The following is a 15,082-nucleotide window of genomic DNA, read 5'->3' as shown; positions in this document are numbered from 1 at the left end:
TTCTAATTAATTATGTTACAATGACACAGACTAGGAAACTGTCTCACGCAGAAATACTTAGATACACACAGTGGTTTGAGAACCCGTATAGCTGGATGTAAGTAATCAGAATGGCATATACAAATTTTATTTGCATATGAACACAGCACAGTATGTATACATTGACTGGCAGTTTACTCAAACACATAGTCACAAAATCTCGGAAATTATTTTCACAATGCAAGACATAGTACGTCTCTCGATATTTTTCGAAGTACGTTATGTCAGTATGACATTTAAAGTTATACATTTGTAGCACATACCTATGAAAAATAAGTGGTCCTCCTTTCGCTTATTTCTCTTTACATCCGTATCAAACACAGTACTGCACCTTAACTGTTACGAAAACTCGAACGTTGAGAAACGTATTAAAAACAAGGTGAATACGTGCAATATTCAGGTTTTACCGCAAAAATAGATAAGCAGTGTAGTCCCAAAATCATGTGACTAGCCAGAACATACGCTGTAAGACTATGTTCACTCTATACATGTTCTCCCGCTTTGGTGAGAACTGTCTCCAAGCCGCCCGCTCTGGCTTAAAAACAACGCATAACGTAAGTCTGTAGCGTTATCTCTCTTCATTTTTCACCTCCTTTGTGTAAACACACCACATTTGCAGTGACCCTTTGCTTGCACAGAAATTTGCGCAGGTTTATGCGCAGACAGTTTGTTGGGTGTAGACGGACCTTTAATTTAATAAAATGTGACTTGCGTTTTAATTCAGACTGTAATTGCTTTACTGAAAATTAAAGTAAAAACCATGGTACTCGAAATGGAAAATCAAACCGCACCATGTTCTTAAAATAAGGCGGCCATGGTGAATGGAAAAATTACTTGGATTAACTTTGTTTTTAGGAAACATATAAAAATAATTATCATTGGCAATAAAAGTAGTAGCACAGTCTAACATAGACTATGGTAGTAGTAACTTTGTATTCTGTGGCAATCGCACCCTTGTGTCGTTATTCGATCACTACAAGCTGTTACAAAGTCGATAGTCATTTCTTTCGATTCAAATAAATCGATAGGCCGTAATATCTGACAAGTGTCAACTAAAAGTGCGGAACAAGGAAGTGATTTTAAAGTTTATTTGTGGGTTTGTTGTTTGTCCTAGTGTTTAAACAAGTGGTTGCAGCCATACGATTGCTAGAACGATGACCATGGGAGATGAGACACCAGTTACTTCTCTTGTTTTGCCAGTTTTAATACGCCCCATTTTGTCCCAGGTAAAGTTGATTGCAGTCATTTCGTACAAAATTATACGAAAGAACGAACCGCAGTGGTTGGTGCTATTTTGTTAGTATCGTACTGACAAATTGCTGTGTTTTACAGTTAGAGCGACGTGATGTGGGAGCTTCACAAACTCTTCGTGCTGCTCTCTCCAAGGTTGAAGCAGCTCATCCAGGTTTCACATATGATTTCGTTGTTGGTATCATGAGACGTGGTGAATTAAGTATTAACATGAACGAGAGTGTACTACGTCTTCAGGGGAGCACTTCGGAAGCAGACGGTGAGAACTAAGTACTTTTGCATTCTCAACAAAATTGTTAGGGGAAGTTATAATGCAAACTTGAACGAATTTCCACAGCAACTACCACATGCATTATGTTTCAAAACTGATTTCATTACAGCCGTCGCCCAAATGTATTGTGTGATGTCTGTACAGCTTTCATCCCTTGAAGTGGTCTAGAGTGTCATAGTGGTTCCCTTGCTCAAATCTTAGTTACTGACAAGCTGATCTGACCCATTTTAGTGCTTATCATATACGTCTATTATATATAAATTGAGTAACTTTTAATCTGAAAATGGCAATTTATTCAGCAGAGTGCATATTTTGGTTCACTTATATCAGAACCATTAAAAGCCTGTTTCAGCATTGTCAGTCCCATCAAAATTAAGAACCTTCAGCGATATTGGACATTAAGAAAGTACATGCAGTTCTTAAAAATTTAATCCACGCACCATATTTACACTAATCCAGTTCTGTTTTTCAATATTCTTTGTTCTTACACTACTTAAATGTAATGGCAAGGTATTAAGAAGCAACGATATTGGGAAAAAAGGCTGCTGTAGCTGACCTAGTTATATTAAACAGCAACTGCTTATCTTCTGTTTATTAATATTTACTGGATTAGATTGCCTTTTTTGGAGGAAATAGTTACCTTCATCTGTAACAATAAGGGTTCCAGTTAAAGAATTTTTAAACTTGTAATGCAGCTGACATTGAATTTAGATAATCAAATAATTTTTAGACTGAGTGACTAGCAAGGCATCTTTTTAACTGTAATTTCAGTTGTAAGGGATTCCTAATTTCTTGCTTCTTGTTATACAGGGTGTTACAAAAAGGTACGGCCAAACTTTCAGGAAACACTCCTCACACACAAATAAAGAAAAGATGTTATGTGGACATGTGTCCAGAAACGCTTAATTTCCATGTTAGAGCTCATTTTAGTTTCGTCAGTATGTACTGTACTTCCTCCATTCACAGTCAGTTGGCCCAATTGAAGGAAGATAATGTTGACTTCGGTGCTTGTGTTGACATGCAACTCATTGCTCTACAGTACTAGCATCAAGCTCCTGCAGATTTCAGTCAAAGTGTTCGTACGCTTCTCAACAACAGCTTCGGTGACCGATGGATTGGTAGAGGTGGACCAATTCCATGGCCTCCACGCTCTCCTGACCTCAACCCTCTTGACTTTCATTTAAGGGGGCATTTGAAAGCTCTTTGTCTACACAACCCCGGTACCAAATGTAGAGACTCTTCGTGCTCGTATTGTGGACGGCTCTGATACAATACACCATTCTCCAGGGCTGCATCAGCGCATCAGGGGTTCCATGCGACGGAGGGTGGATGCATGTATCCTCGCTAACGGAGCACATTTTGAACATTTCCTATAACAAAGTGTTTGAAGTCACGCTGGTACGTTCTGTTTCTGTGTGTTTCCATTCCATGATTAATGTGATTTGAAGAGAAATAATAACATGAGCTCTAACATGGAAAGTGAGTGTTTCTGGACACATGTCCACATAACATATTTTCTTTCTTTGTGTGTGAGGAATGTCTCCTGAAAGTTTGGCCGTACCTTTTTGTAACACCCTGTATAGCAGCTGAAGTTCTTTGTGCTTACTGTTTTATCCCCTTCCCTTGCACTCATGAACCTGGCTAAGGCTACAGACTGAACTGTAGCATATTATAAGATGGCTCAAATGGCTCTGAGCACTATGGCACTTAGCATCTGAGCTCATAAGTCCCCTTATTATAAGATGATAATTTCCTTGGAAGTTGGTGAAGCTAACAAATGCAAAATCATTGTAGTTGTAACAGTTTAATCAGTAGCACACCCCAACATGTACTTTCACTTCATATTTATTGCACTTTGCGTTATATAGAAACTAGTACTTCAGTGTGCATTCGCTAAGCTGCATTACATATTAAACAAGATTGCTTTATGCCTAGGGATGTGCCAAATGAGTTGATTCCATTCTATAGTCAAGTTGTGCTTTCTCCCCAATATTTAATAGGTTCGTCTACTTTGCTTTTGGCATGCAATGCACTCTCCACGTTTCATCGCCAGTAACAATACGGTCCATGAAATTGTTGGCCTCCTTGGCTTATCATTGTAGATGATTCAGTGAAGCAATCATTTGCTTGCCTGTCATCATGTCGTGCAACTACTCAAGTACCCACCGACATGAAATCTTACAGCACACTCAGAAACCGTGAGCAATGTTGTAAACACCCCCATATGAAATGTCAAGCTCCCAAGCAGTGTCCTTATTGTCCAGATGGAACTGTCTAATCTTCAGCATCACCTGACTGTTACGATAGTCCATTCCTTATTTTACTTGTGTTGATGCTCATCTTGTAATCTCTTTTCAAGATCTTGTCCAACCCATACAGCTGCTCTTCCAGATTCTGTGCCATCTCTGCCAGAATTGCCATTGGCTGCAGTGAAAATTTTTATTTCTTTATGCCGAAACTGCCTAAATGGTGCAGTCGTTAGCATACTGGACTTGCAAGCAGAAGGACAATGGTTCAAATCTGTGTCTGGTGATCCTAGTTTAGGCTTTCTGTGAAATCCCTAAATCGTTTCAGGCAAATGTCAAGATAGTTCCTTTGAATGGGGCAAGGCCAATGTACTTCCCCATCCTTTTGCAATCTGAGCTTTTGCTACATTTCTAATAATGTCTTTGCCGATGGTATGTAAAACTCTAGTCTTCCCTCCTTTTTATTCGTTAAGCTGAAGAATTCCCTTTTCAGATTCATCTGTATTTCCTTTACTGCTTGCCCGATGTAGAGACTGAAGGCGATAGGCTACAACCCTGCCCCACTCTCTTCTCGATTTCAGCTCAGTAGAACCTCAGTTTCAAATGGTTAACACACTGACCTGCACCTAACCTCAGTGGGCAGGGGGGGGGGGGGTGATGTCAGGAGAATGTAAAGGGCAATCCACAGGTCCATCATGTCCAATCCTACATCTGGTTCAGTGAGGTGGAGCATCTTGTTGAAGCCAAAATTTCACGGGTCTTCAGTCTGGGGAAAAGCAAACATTTCTGCAACATCTCTAGTTATGCTATTCCTGTAAGTCTTGCAGCAAAGAAGAATGCTCCAGTTATCTTGTTGCATATGAGACCACACTGAATATTCGCTTTCAGGCTATCTTGCGCCTTTCCGCTGGTATAGTGTGGATTCTCTGGCCCCCATACGTAACTTTGTGTATTCACTGATCCAGATACAATGAACGTGGTCTCGTCAGAAAACATTGGCAAGAAAGCAGGATCGATTAAGCAGTTCACATGCAAATCCATATCACCATTGCTTGTCATCAGACTTAATGGCCTGCAGAATCTGCACCGTGTATGGATACAGACACAACTGCTTTTCGTGGACCTTGTAAATAGTTGCACATGGCATCTGGAATTCCTGTTAAACCTAACAAATTGATCAGCATAGATTTTGTTGGAACATTCAGTAGACATTGTCAACTTTTCCTACTTTGCTTTTAATCTCTTGGTATTTTAGCGCTACTTTTTTGTAAACAGGATGAGCAAAACAGTGAATTTAAACTGACATATAAAAGCACAGTCTGTGCCATCTCCTGAACTGATGCCATTTTTGTGTGGATGGGCAACAAATAAGCAATGAAAACGCATCAAATGTTGACAAAATTTAAGCACCAACTCCTAAGTCCCGCTGCACACAATAGACAAGTCGGACCTGAAAAAATAAATATTTTTAAACCATCTCAAAAATTGGGTATTTCAGTGTAGACACCCTGTGCATTTCAGTGAACTATAAGTGGACGCTAAAAAAAAGTCTAATGTGAATTAAATCACAGGGGGCATACTTTACTCATAAGAACGTCATTTGGAAATAACTGAAAGTGGACAGGTACACTCGACTGCCAAAATTATTGTGGGTTAAAATCATAAAAGGTTGACAACTGTATACTTAAAATGGTATGGAATCATATTCTCTGGAGCATATTGGGTGCTATCTTTAATATTTGTACATATACTGTTCTGGACAATAATTTAATTTTTTTGAAGCAATTGAAGTACTGTTAGAACTAGATGAAACTAGCAGAAGTGTAATTGTTTGAAGATGCAATAATGAATTGTGGATCTTCACCAGAATACTCTAACACTTGAAAAGAATTAGTGCTATATTGTGACACATTGGTGACAATGTAAATTTTGACTGTGACAGTGAGAGCTTTGATAAGAGGAACTCAGTTTCAATATGCAAAATGTCAATAAGTAAATTTAATCAAACTACAGTGTCATTGCACACATTAAAAATGATATTCAGTTGCCTGAAGTGGACCCATCCATATGCTAAAAGGGAAACTTTTGTGTAACATTACCTATCTTAGACCTTATTGTATGAAATTATTAGCCTACATTCATAAGCTTGTCAAAAATTACAAATTGCTTTTTACTTTCAAATAGTTCTCATTTCTTTCATTTGGAGGGTAAAGATGAATATTCAGTACTTAGCTTGAACAGTGATGTACGAATCGTACAACAAACTTTATAAACAACATATCATCTATAACATGTGAATGACAATTTTTTCAAATGTAATAAATGCATAGAGTTTCAATTACAGAAATTTACCACAGTGTGAAACAAATACTTAAGATTACAAATCATACAGCCAATCACATATAAGTAAGAGGTATTTCGAGGAAAGAAATAAAATTATCATAAAAATAGAGTGTACAGTGGTAAGGGACATCACAGCACACAGTATGAACTGAAATAAATAATGTAAATACGTGTTGTAAACGAATGGTGGCTGTGAGGGCAAATCGGAAAGTTCTGCTCCAAGTTTTTTAGCCAAAATAAAGTACATACAGGTAATTACAAATATACATAGTACTGTAGGTACCTTAAACTAGTTTTCCTCTCATCAATTAAGACATTTGCCACATTGCAGCACTAAATTAGAGATGCCTCTGTGACAGAATTCGTTCGACTGATTGCGGAATGACTTTTGGACTGCTGTCTTGCTGTCATTGTTACATGTTAACTGCTGTCCTCCCTGGAACTTCTTTAACAGATTAGAAACATGGAACTCACTAGGGGTGAGGTCCAGATTGTATGGTAGATGGTATAGAGCCTATCTGTCAAATACCGGAGCTTGTCGGCAGTTCAGATTGCCACATGTGGCCTCAAATTGTCATGGAGAATAATCACATTGTCCCCATCAAGAATCTATCAGTACTTCTTCCTGATGGAAGCTCATAGATGCAGTAGTATGGAACAATAACTGTCTGCATTGATAGTTGCACCCAGTGGCATGGAATCCAGCAAGAGCAGTGCACAGTGATCCCAGTAGACTTGACATCACTTTCCCACTTACATGAGTCCGAACAGAATTTTTTTTGTCACAGGCTCTGCTGCTTTGTTTCCAGTGTGAAATACAGTATCCATGTTTTATCACCAGTAACAGCGCAGTACAGGAAACTTGTCACCCTGCTCAGTATACCATTGCAGATGATTCAGTGAAGCAGTCATTTGCTTGCCTTTCATGATGTCATGTATACTTAGGCACCCACCAACATGAAACCTTCCAGTACCCTAAGGACAGGTGAAATGATGTAAACATCCCATATGAAATGTCAAGGTCCCTGGAAATGTCCTGGAGGTGCACATGCCAATCCAGTTTCGCAACTGCACCAATGGGGGGAAATATTGTCATTTAGTGACAAACACAGCCTCCTTGAATGCTCACTATCACACAAGTCGTCACGGACTATTGCGAACTCAAAACACCTGCAGCTTGCACATCTAAATACAAGACATTTTTCCTCAAATGTCAGATGCATTTCCTGTGGATTTTAATGGCTGTTCATCCCATGCCCCATAGAAATAAAGGCAGTACGTTGCTTGTAGTCAGTGGACATGGGAAGCACAACCGGCATCTTCAGCAACTGACAACAGGTCAGTGCCATTTAGCTACCAGCATATAAGGTTGGATCTGTCCACAAAAAGTCCATTACTGGAAATGGGTATGTTAAATTTGCATTTACAGCTGTAATTTGGGTTAAAAAGAGCAAAGACTTTTGGATCCACCTTCGTAGTATAGGAGAGCACACTTTAGCTGCATAGGTCAAAGGTAGGTTGCAAAACAAGAGTTCCGAATGTATGCACTATTCAGTAGTAAATCAAAACATATGTCAGGTATGGCATACAGTAAGAAATTACAAAATGTATATTTATCATAAAAAATGAGGGCAGTATCAGAAAATACGTTTTAGCACTATAGGTCAAGAGGAGATTGCGATTTGCACTGACGAAAATATGTACTTCTCATGAATAAATCAAAACTTCGGTGACAAGAAACACTGTAACTATCTGTTTAAAGAAACTGCATTAAGAATCATAAAAAGGGACTCTATAGCTGTAGTAGAGATAAAGATGCACAGTATGAACTAAACAAAATATTTGTTGTAAAGAAATCAAAGTTAATATTGGAAAATACACTTTCATTATACAACTCAAGGGGAGATAGCAATACCCAAGTTCAGATACGAGAATCTTATCATACATTTCTCAGTAATGACATAGCCTATTCTTATATTCTCAGATCCAAATTGCATGATGGGTAAGTTAATCTGTTATCTGCTATTCAGTATTTAAGTAAAAGAAACTGAGGCAGCTAAACACAACAGCTCAAAACGATTGAGCAGAAAAACTTGGCTGCAAGTAAAAATTACAATAATAGGACATACAGCTGTATTTATCAGTATAAACTGACTATTTGCATTAAGGTCACATGCAGCAAATCAAAGCTAACTATGAAGCTATTTAAACCAAAAGATTGCTAATGTTTCAAAGCCAAACATTAATCGAGAAAGGAGCAAAATGAAGAGCGAAATTAAATAAAAGGAAAGAAAACAGAATTTTACCAAAAATAGCCACTAACATATCAGAATAAAAACACAACTTTCACTTTCTGGAACATAAATTTTGCTCAGTCTATTCAAAAAAAAAATCATGATGGTCCCCTGTAGTGTTTTACCTCCATTTTTCAAAATTTTCCCGAAGAGCATGGGGAAGGGTGCCTTACATGGTGCATTATGCCTTGAGATCTTCAGCCGACTTTCTCATTGTCACATTGGAGTCCAGTGCATTCTCCATCTCTTGGGCAAGGACACCTTCCTGGGTGCGTTTTCCAGCATGCACTATGCAGTGTCACTTTCTGCACCGACGATGACCATGGACTGTTGTGCACCTCATATCCAGCATGGTAGTCAGTCCATTGTGGTGGGGCCACCATGTACCCTGTTGGTTGTAGCCCCCTGTCAACAGAGGGATCTCTCTGCTGATGCCTGTGCCGTTAACTCCCCATGTATGCCAAGGAGTAGATGCCTGTCACCCTGGGGCCTCAGGACTCTCAGCAAAGGCCATTCTGCCAGGTAGCTTTTGCTGCAGCTGGGTGGCACCCGTGGGGAGTGCCCCTGGTCAGAGTGGCTGGCATCAGGGCAGATGATGCATGATGAAGCGTACCATTTCATCACTTGCTGGTGATCAGGCACCAGCAGTCTCTAAGCGTTCCAAGTCTCAGTACAATGCAAGAAACTACAAACCTAAATCATTCCCCTACCTGGCCACACCATAGGAGGAATGCCAGGCTAAGGATGGCAGCGTACCTTATTCACTCCAGTACCTCGTATGTATGGGAACTTATGGGGACTCCTATGTTTTGATGAAGCCACAGCTTTTTGTAGAGCATTTAGAGGACAAGTTTTGGGAGGTGGAGGGCTTGTCGAAAATGCTCTTGGGGTCAGTCTTGATAAAAACAGCATCCTCTGCCCAGCGTTACTCACTTGGAACAAGCTGGGGGGATGTTTCTGTTACCATCACGCCACATAAGAGCTTAAATATAGTCCAGGATATTATATTCCATAGAGACCTTCTTTTGCAGTCTGATGATGAGCTGCGTGCCAATTTAGAGTGGCGAGGTGTTCATTTCATGCAGCGCGTCCATCTGAGTCCGAGGGATAATCAGGTTGCCACTGGTGCCTTCATCTTGGCCTTTAAGGTTGACACCTTACCCGAGAAGGTAAAGGTGATGGTCTACCACTGTGATGTCCCTCCACCGATGTGGTGCTTTAAGTGCTGGAAGTTTGGTCGTATGTCTTCCCACTGTACTTCCAGTGTCACATGTCAAGATTGTGGACATCCATCACATCCCCATACTCAGTGTGCCCCACCTCCCTGGACCGGCTGACATACGCTGAGGATAAGAGAAAATATGAGTGCCTACATCCTGTGGCTATGACCTCCTCATACGCCGCTGCTACAAGAACAGTTGTAGCCCCATCAGTTCCACGAATTCCAGTTGGCTCTCAGAGCCAGAAGGCTACACCTGCCCCGTTGATGATGATGGGGGGGGGGGGTTATTCCTCCCGCACCACCTACCTCGGGAGCACTGCCCCCCAACCATCGGGGACACCAGTCTCCACTTCTGAGCCGGAGAAGCGTAAGTCGTCTTCGGGGCTCCTCTCGCCAGGAAGGGATCCCTTGGCTCACTCCCTTCCCAGGTTTCTGCTAGTGGGAAAAGATGACACCTGCCAGTGGCTGAAGTGCCCAAAAGCAGCTGGTCATTGGGCTTCACGATCCTTCTCAGCCCCAGAGACTGAATCAGTGAAGCCCTCCCAGTGAGAGAAACCCAAGGAGCAGTGAAAAAAGTCCAAAAAGATGATCTAAGACCAAGGAAACTCCGGTGGCACCCATACCACTGCTACCTACAAGCTCTGCGTCTGGGGATGAGCTCACTGGACCTTCAGACACAATGGATATAGACTTGGATCTGGTGCGATGGCATCTTTCTGTTGCAATGGTGGGAGAGCACCATCATTCCGGTGCTCAAACCCAGTAAAAACCTGCTTGATGTGGATAGCTATTGGCCCATCAGCCTCACCAACATTTTTGTAAGCTGCTGGAATGTATGGTGTGTCGGTGGTGCAGTCATGGGCTCTAGCCCATGGTTTCCAGTTTTCGTCCACAAAGTTGTGTGTTACGCACTTCTGTCTGCGTCGTACCATTCATCCGGAACCAGAACATTACCTTAATGATGGTCCACTCACTGTAGTGGAGACACATTGATTCTTAGGATTGGTTTTTGATGCCCGTTTGACTTGGCTTCCTCACCTCTGCCAGCTTATGTGGAAATGCTGGTAGCACCTCAGAGCCCTCTGCTGCCTGAGTAACACCAACTAGGGTGCAGATCACTCTACTCTGCTGCAGCTCTACAGAGCCCTTGTTCAATCCCGCCTTCACTATGGGAGTGTGGTTTATGGTTCGGTGGCACCCTCAGCGTTGTGTTTACTCGACCCAGTGCACCACTGTGGCATTTGCCTAGCGACAGGAACTTTTAGGACAAGTCCGGTGAACAGCGTCCTGGTGGAGGCCGGAGCCCCTCCATTGCAGGTTAGGCGTGCACAATTGCTCTCCAGTTACATTGCACATGTTTGTAGTTCTCCTGCACATCTAAATTACCGTCTTCTTTTCCTGCCCATGGCAATTCATCTCCCTCATTGGCATCCCAGGTCAAGGCTTAAAATTGCAGTTGATGTGCGATCCCTTCTCTCCGAACTGGCATCCTTGCCTTTACCAGCTATACTGGAGGTTCATTCACGAACATCTCCACGGTGTACATCTAGGCCGTGGCTTTGCCTGGACCTTTCACATGGCCCTAAGGACTCAGTTAACCCTGCAATTCTCCACTGTCAGTTCCTCTCAATTCTCGACATGTACTGGGGCCTTTAAGTGGTTTACACCGATGGCTGATGGTCATGTTGGCTTTGCCTATGTTCATGGAGGATATATAGAACAGCACTCCTTACCAGATGGCTGCAGTATTTTCGCTGCAGAGTTGGTGGCCATATCTCGTGCACTTGAGTACATTCACTCATGCCCAGGTGAGTCATTTCTCCTGTGTACTGACTCCTTGAGCGGCCTCCAAGCTGTGACCAGTGCTACCCTCATCATCTTTGGATAGCAACCATCCAGGAGTCCGTCTATGCCCAGGAACAGTCCAGTCGCTCAGTTGTGTTTGTCTGGACCCCAGGTCATGTCGGAATCCCAGGCAATGAACTTGCCGACAGGCTGGCCAAACAGGCTACGCGGAAACTGCGTATGGAGATTGGCATCTCTGAAACTGACCTGCATACAGTATTACGCCGCAAGGTTTTGTGGCTTAGGGAGACGGAATGCATAACCTCAGTACGCATAACAAGCTGTGTGCCATTAAGGAAACTACGAATGTGTGGAAGACCTCCATGTGCGCCTCTCGCAGGGACTCTGTGGTTCTGTCAGCTCCGCATTCGCCACACATGGCTGACGCAAGGGTATCTCCTCCGTCGTGAGGACCTACCTCGGTGTCGCTGTGGCTGACGAATGCTGGTTTCCATCTCTTGCTGGACTGCCCACTTTTAGCCGCTCTGTGACAGACTTTTAACTTTCCCAGCACCCTACCTTAGGTGTTGGGCAACAATGCTTCAACAGCAGCTTTAGTTTTACATTTTATTTGTGGGGGTGAGTTTTATCATTTGCTCCAAGTTTTAGCACGTCCTTCGTCCCTGTGTGTCCTCCACCCTAGTGCTTTCGGAGTGGAGGTTTTAATGTGTTGCAGAGTGGCTGGCTTTTCCTTTTTATGCTTGTGGTGAGCCAGCCATGGTAAACTGTTTCATGTGTCTTTATGGTTTTCTTGTCCCCTTTTGTCCATTAAAGTGTTTGTTGCCCTTCAGTTGTTGTTGTGGTTTTTCCTTTCATTCTGTTTTTTGTTGTAAGTCTCATTGTTTTAGTTTCACCCTTGCGGTATTGTTTCCTTAGGAACAAGGGACCAATGACCTCGCAGTTTGGTCCCTTCCCCCCCCCCCTCCCCCCCCCCCCCCCCCCCCCCCCGCTCTTTTAAACCAACCAACCACTTGTCTGAGACTGTAGTAGGGACATTCACTGCTTCCCTTGCTCTGTAATGCTTTTTATTGCCCCCCCCCCCCAATACCCTCTATTGTATTTGTAAAGGTCCCCCTTTTTTATTTCTAAGTTCTGTAGAGTGATTGATTTCTAAATACTTGTAACCAACCTTATCTACTCCTTTATAAGCCTGCCATCCATCTGAAATTATTGTTGACCCACTGGCTATATACTTTCTTATTAGGTTAAACATAGTGGTGGCTTTCATACTTTCTGCTTAATGAGATACCATATTAAGATAAAGATTACCACTACATATAATCCCCCCACCCCACACACACAGAGTCCAACATCATTATGCCCTCTCCCACGCTTTTTGACAAATTCAGACTCACTTGTTTCAAGAATGCACCCCCTCCCCCCTCACTTTTTTTTGTTTCATAATAAACCAAGGACGAATTTCACCACAGCATGAAAACCAGTCTATAACTGTTTTAATGTCTGTCTGACTTTCAGGTTTGTGAACCTAACATGACACTTTAGACAAGAACCTAACAAATCAATAAAATATTTTTCACAGTTAACTTTGATTTGTCAAACCAAGTGCCTTGACGAATAGAATGCCCCATGTAGTTATTCTACAGTGCCACATGTAAAGGATGTAAAGGTCTTGAGTCTGGTTCTTAGGAAACCAGGAACCTTAGACAGTTTCATGTCACGGCCACATACATGGCATGTATACTGATTAGCAGTGCAATTGAACTTTTCATGAAATTAATAGTGCTGTTTGTGTCCCCAAGCTTGACTGCTAATTTCAGCACTATGAAATGTACCCAAGGAATTTCAATCTCAACACTTGCACTAAATAAAATCAGGTGCAGATCTTTGACTAGCAACAACCTCCATATTTTGCTAGTAAAAGAACTGATAAATGAATTGTTAGAATTCCTGCAAATACGTAAGAGTGTATTGTTCGTCACAAACATTAAAGGTTAAAATGTTAGTTACTAAACCAATGAGATTACAACAGAAAATAATGCTATAAAGAAATGCGGTTCAAAATGCGCACTGAAAGTTAATGTTATTGCAACCTTTAACATTACATCATTGGTCAAAGCTGACAACTAGTATTGAATATTCCTCTTAACCTGATTTGCAGACAAAAGTGCTACAGTGTTTTGCATGAAATTACTGACTCCATAAACCAGAGAAAATTGTCTTTTGTACACAAAGGTACTCTAGCACTCTGGTAATGTTCATTCTTCTTGGAAGCTCTGCACATGGATATATTGATTTTGATGCTATTTTCAGAACTGGGACTTGCCTGAAATGATTGTTGTGCCACTCCTCTGTCCAGTTGTTAGGCATTTCTCTCTGCTGCCATGTCAAGGGAACTGTGACAGTGATCACCATACTGGCAGTCCTTGGTGCTCAAGATGTAGTAGCATTGTCCATGTGGATATTTGTCCTGCTATACCAAACCCATTACTCAAAGTAAAAAACTTGGCTAACCAAGCAAATAATGTATGTTTTATTGGATGCTAGTCTTGTGAGGCTATTGAGATCCTTCATGACATTGAGCATGACTCTCCTGAATCCACTGATTACATAGTCGTGTGACAGCTGTGAGCAGTAGTATTGTGGAATGACAAACCATTGCTCAATAGGTCAAAAATATGCCACTGTCATTTCCAAAACGCGCTGGTGCAGGCACATGTTTCTCATCCTTACTCAAGGCATAACATTATCTTCTCATAAACAACCTACATATAATGTACTTCACATATGATTTTTGAATGAGAAACTGACTGCGTAATCTTTCTGTATACACTGAGGTGACAAAAGTCATGTGCTACCTCCTCATATAGTGTCAGACCTCCCTTTGCCCAATGTAGTGCAGCAACATGACATGACATGGACTCAGCAAGTCATTGGAAGACATATGCAGAAATTGAGTCATGCTGCCTGTACATCCCTCCATAATTAACAAAGTGTTGCTGGTGCAGAACATTGTGCATGAACTGACCTCTTGATTATGTTCATAAATTTTTGATGGGATTCGTGTTGAGCAATCTGGGTTGCCAAATCATTAGCTCAAATTGTCCAGAACGTTCTTCAAACCAATTGTAAACAAATGTGGTTTTGTGACACAGCGCTTTGTCATTCATAGGGTCCAGTGACAGGGAGCATTCTCATCCATAGAAATTCCTTCATTATTTTGGAACATGAAGTCCATGAAAGGCTGTAAATAGTCTCCAAGTAGCCAAACATAACTGTTTCCAGTCAATGATCAGTTTAGGTGGACCAAAGGACCCAGTCCAGTCCATGCAAACCCATCTGTCCTGTCCACAGTTTTCAAGTCATCTAGGATCCAACCAATATGATTACGAGCCTAAGAGAGGTGCTGCAGGCGATGTCCTGCTGTTAGCAAAGGCACTTGCATCAGTTGCCTGCTGCCATAACTCATTTATGCCAGATTTTGTTGCACTGTCCTAATGGATATGTTTGTCAATGTCCCAAATTGATTTCTGCAGTTATTTCATGCAAGTTGCAAGCCTTTTCACGTGAATCACCTGATTATAAATGATAGCTCCGCCAGTGTGCACTGCCC

The 15,082-nt window shown here is 41.7% G+C and overlaps 1 protein-coding gene across 1 annotated transcript in view; it reads left to right on the top strand.

Moving 5' to 3' along the window:
• The first annotated feature begins 1,060 nt into the window (after positions 1 to 1,060).
• The window catches only part of LOC126162201 (programmed cell death protein 10), a 33,195-nt gene continuing 19,173 nt past the window's right edge, over positions 1,061 to 15,082 (top strand). The window contains exons 1-2 of the mRNA XM_049918539.1: positions 1,061 to 1,265; positions 1,372 to 1,549. Of these exons, the coding sequence (XP_049774496.1) occupies positions 1,194 to 1,265; positions 1,372 to 1,549 (250 nt within the window). The 5' untranslated portion in view covers positions 1,061 to 1,193. The remainder of the gene's footprint in view (positions 1,266 to 1,371; positions 1,550 to 15,082) is intronic.

Source organism: Schistocerca cancellata, chromosome 2 (genome assembly GCF_023864275.1).
Source record: "Schistocerca cancellata isolate TAMUIC-IGC-003103 chromosome 2, iqSchCanc2.1, whole genome shotgun sequence".
In the NCBI taxonomy this organism is placed as follows: domain Eukaryota; kingdom Metazoa; phylum Arthropoda; class Insecta; order Orthoptera; family Acrididae; genus Schistocerca; species Schistocerca cancellata.
Note: the sequence above shows the minus strand (reverse complement) of the source record. Positions and strands in the feature narration are given on the sequence as shown.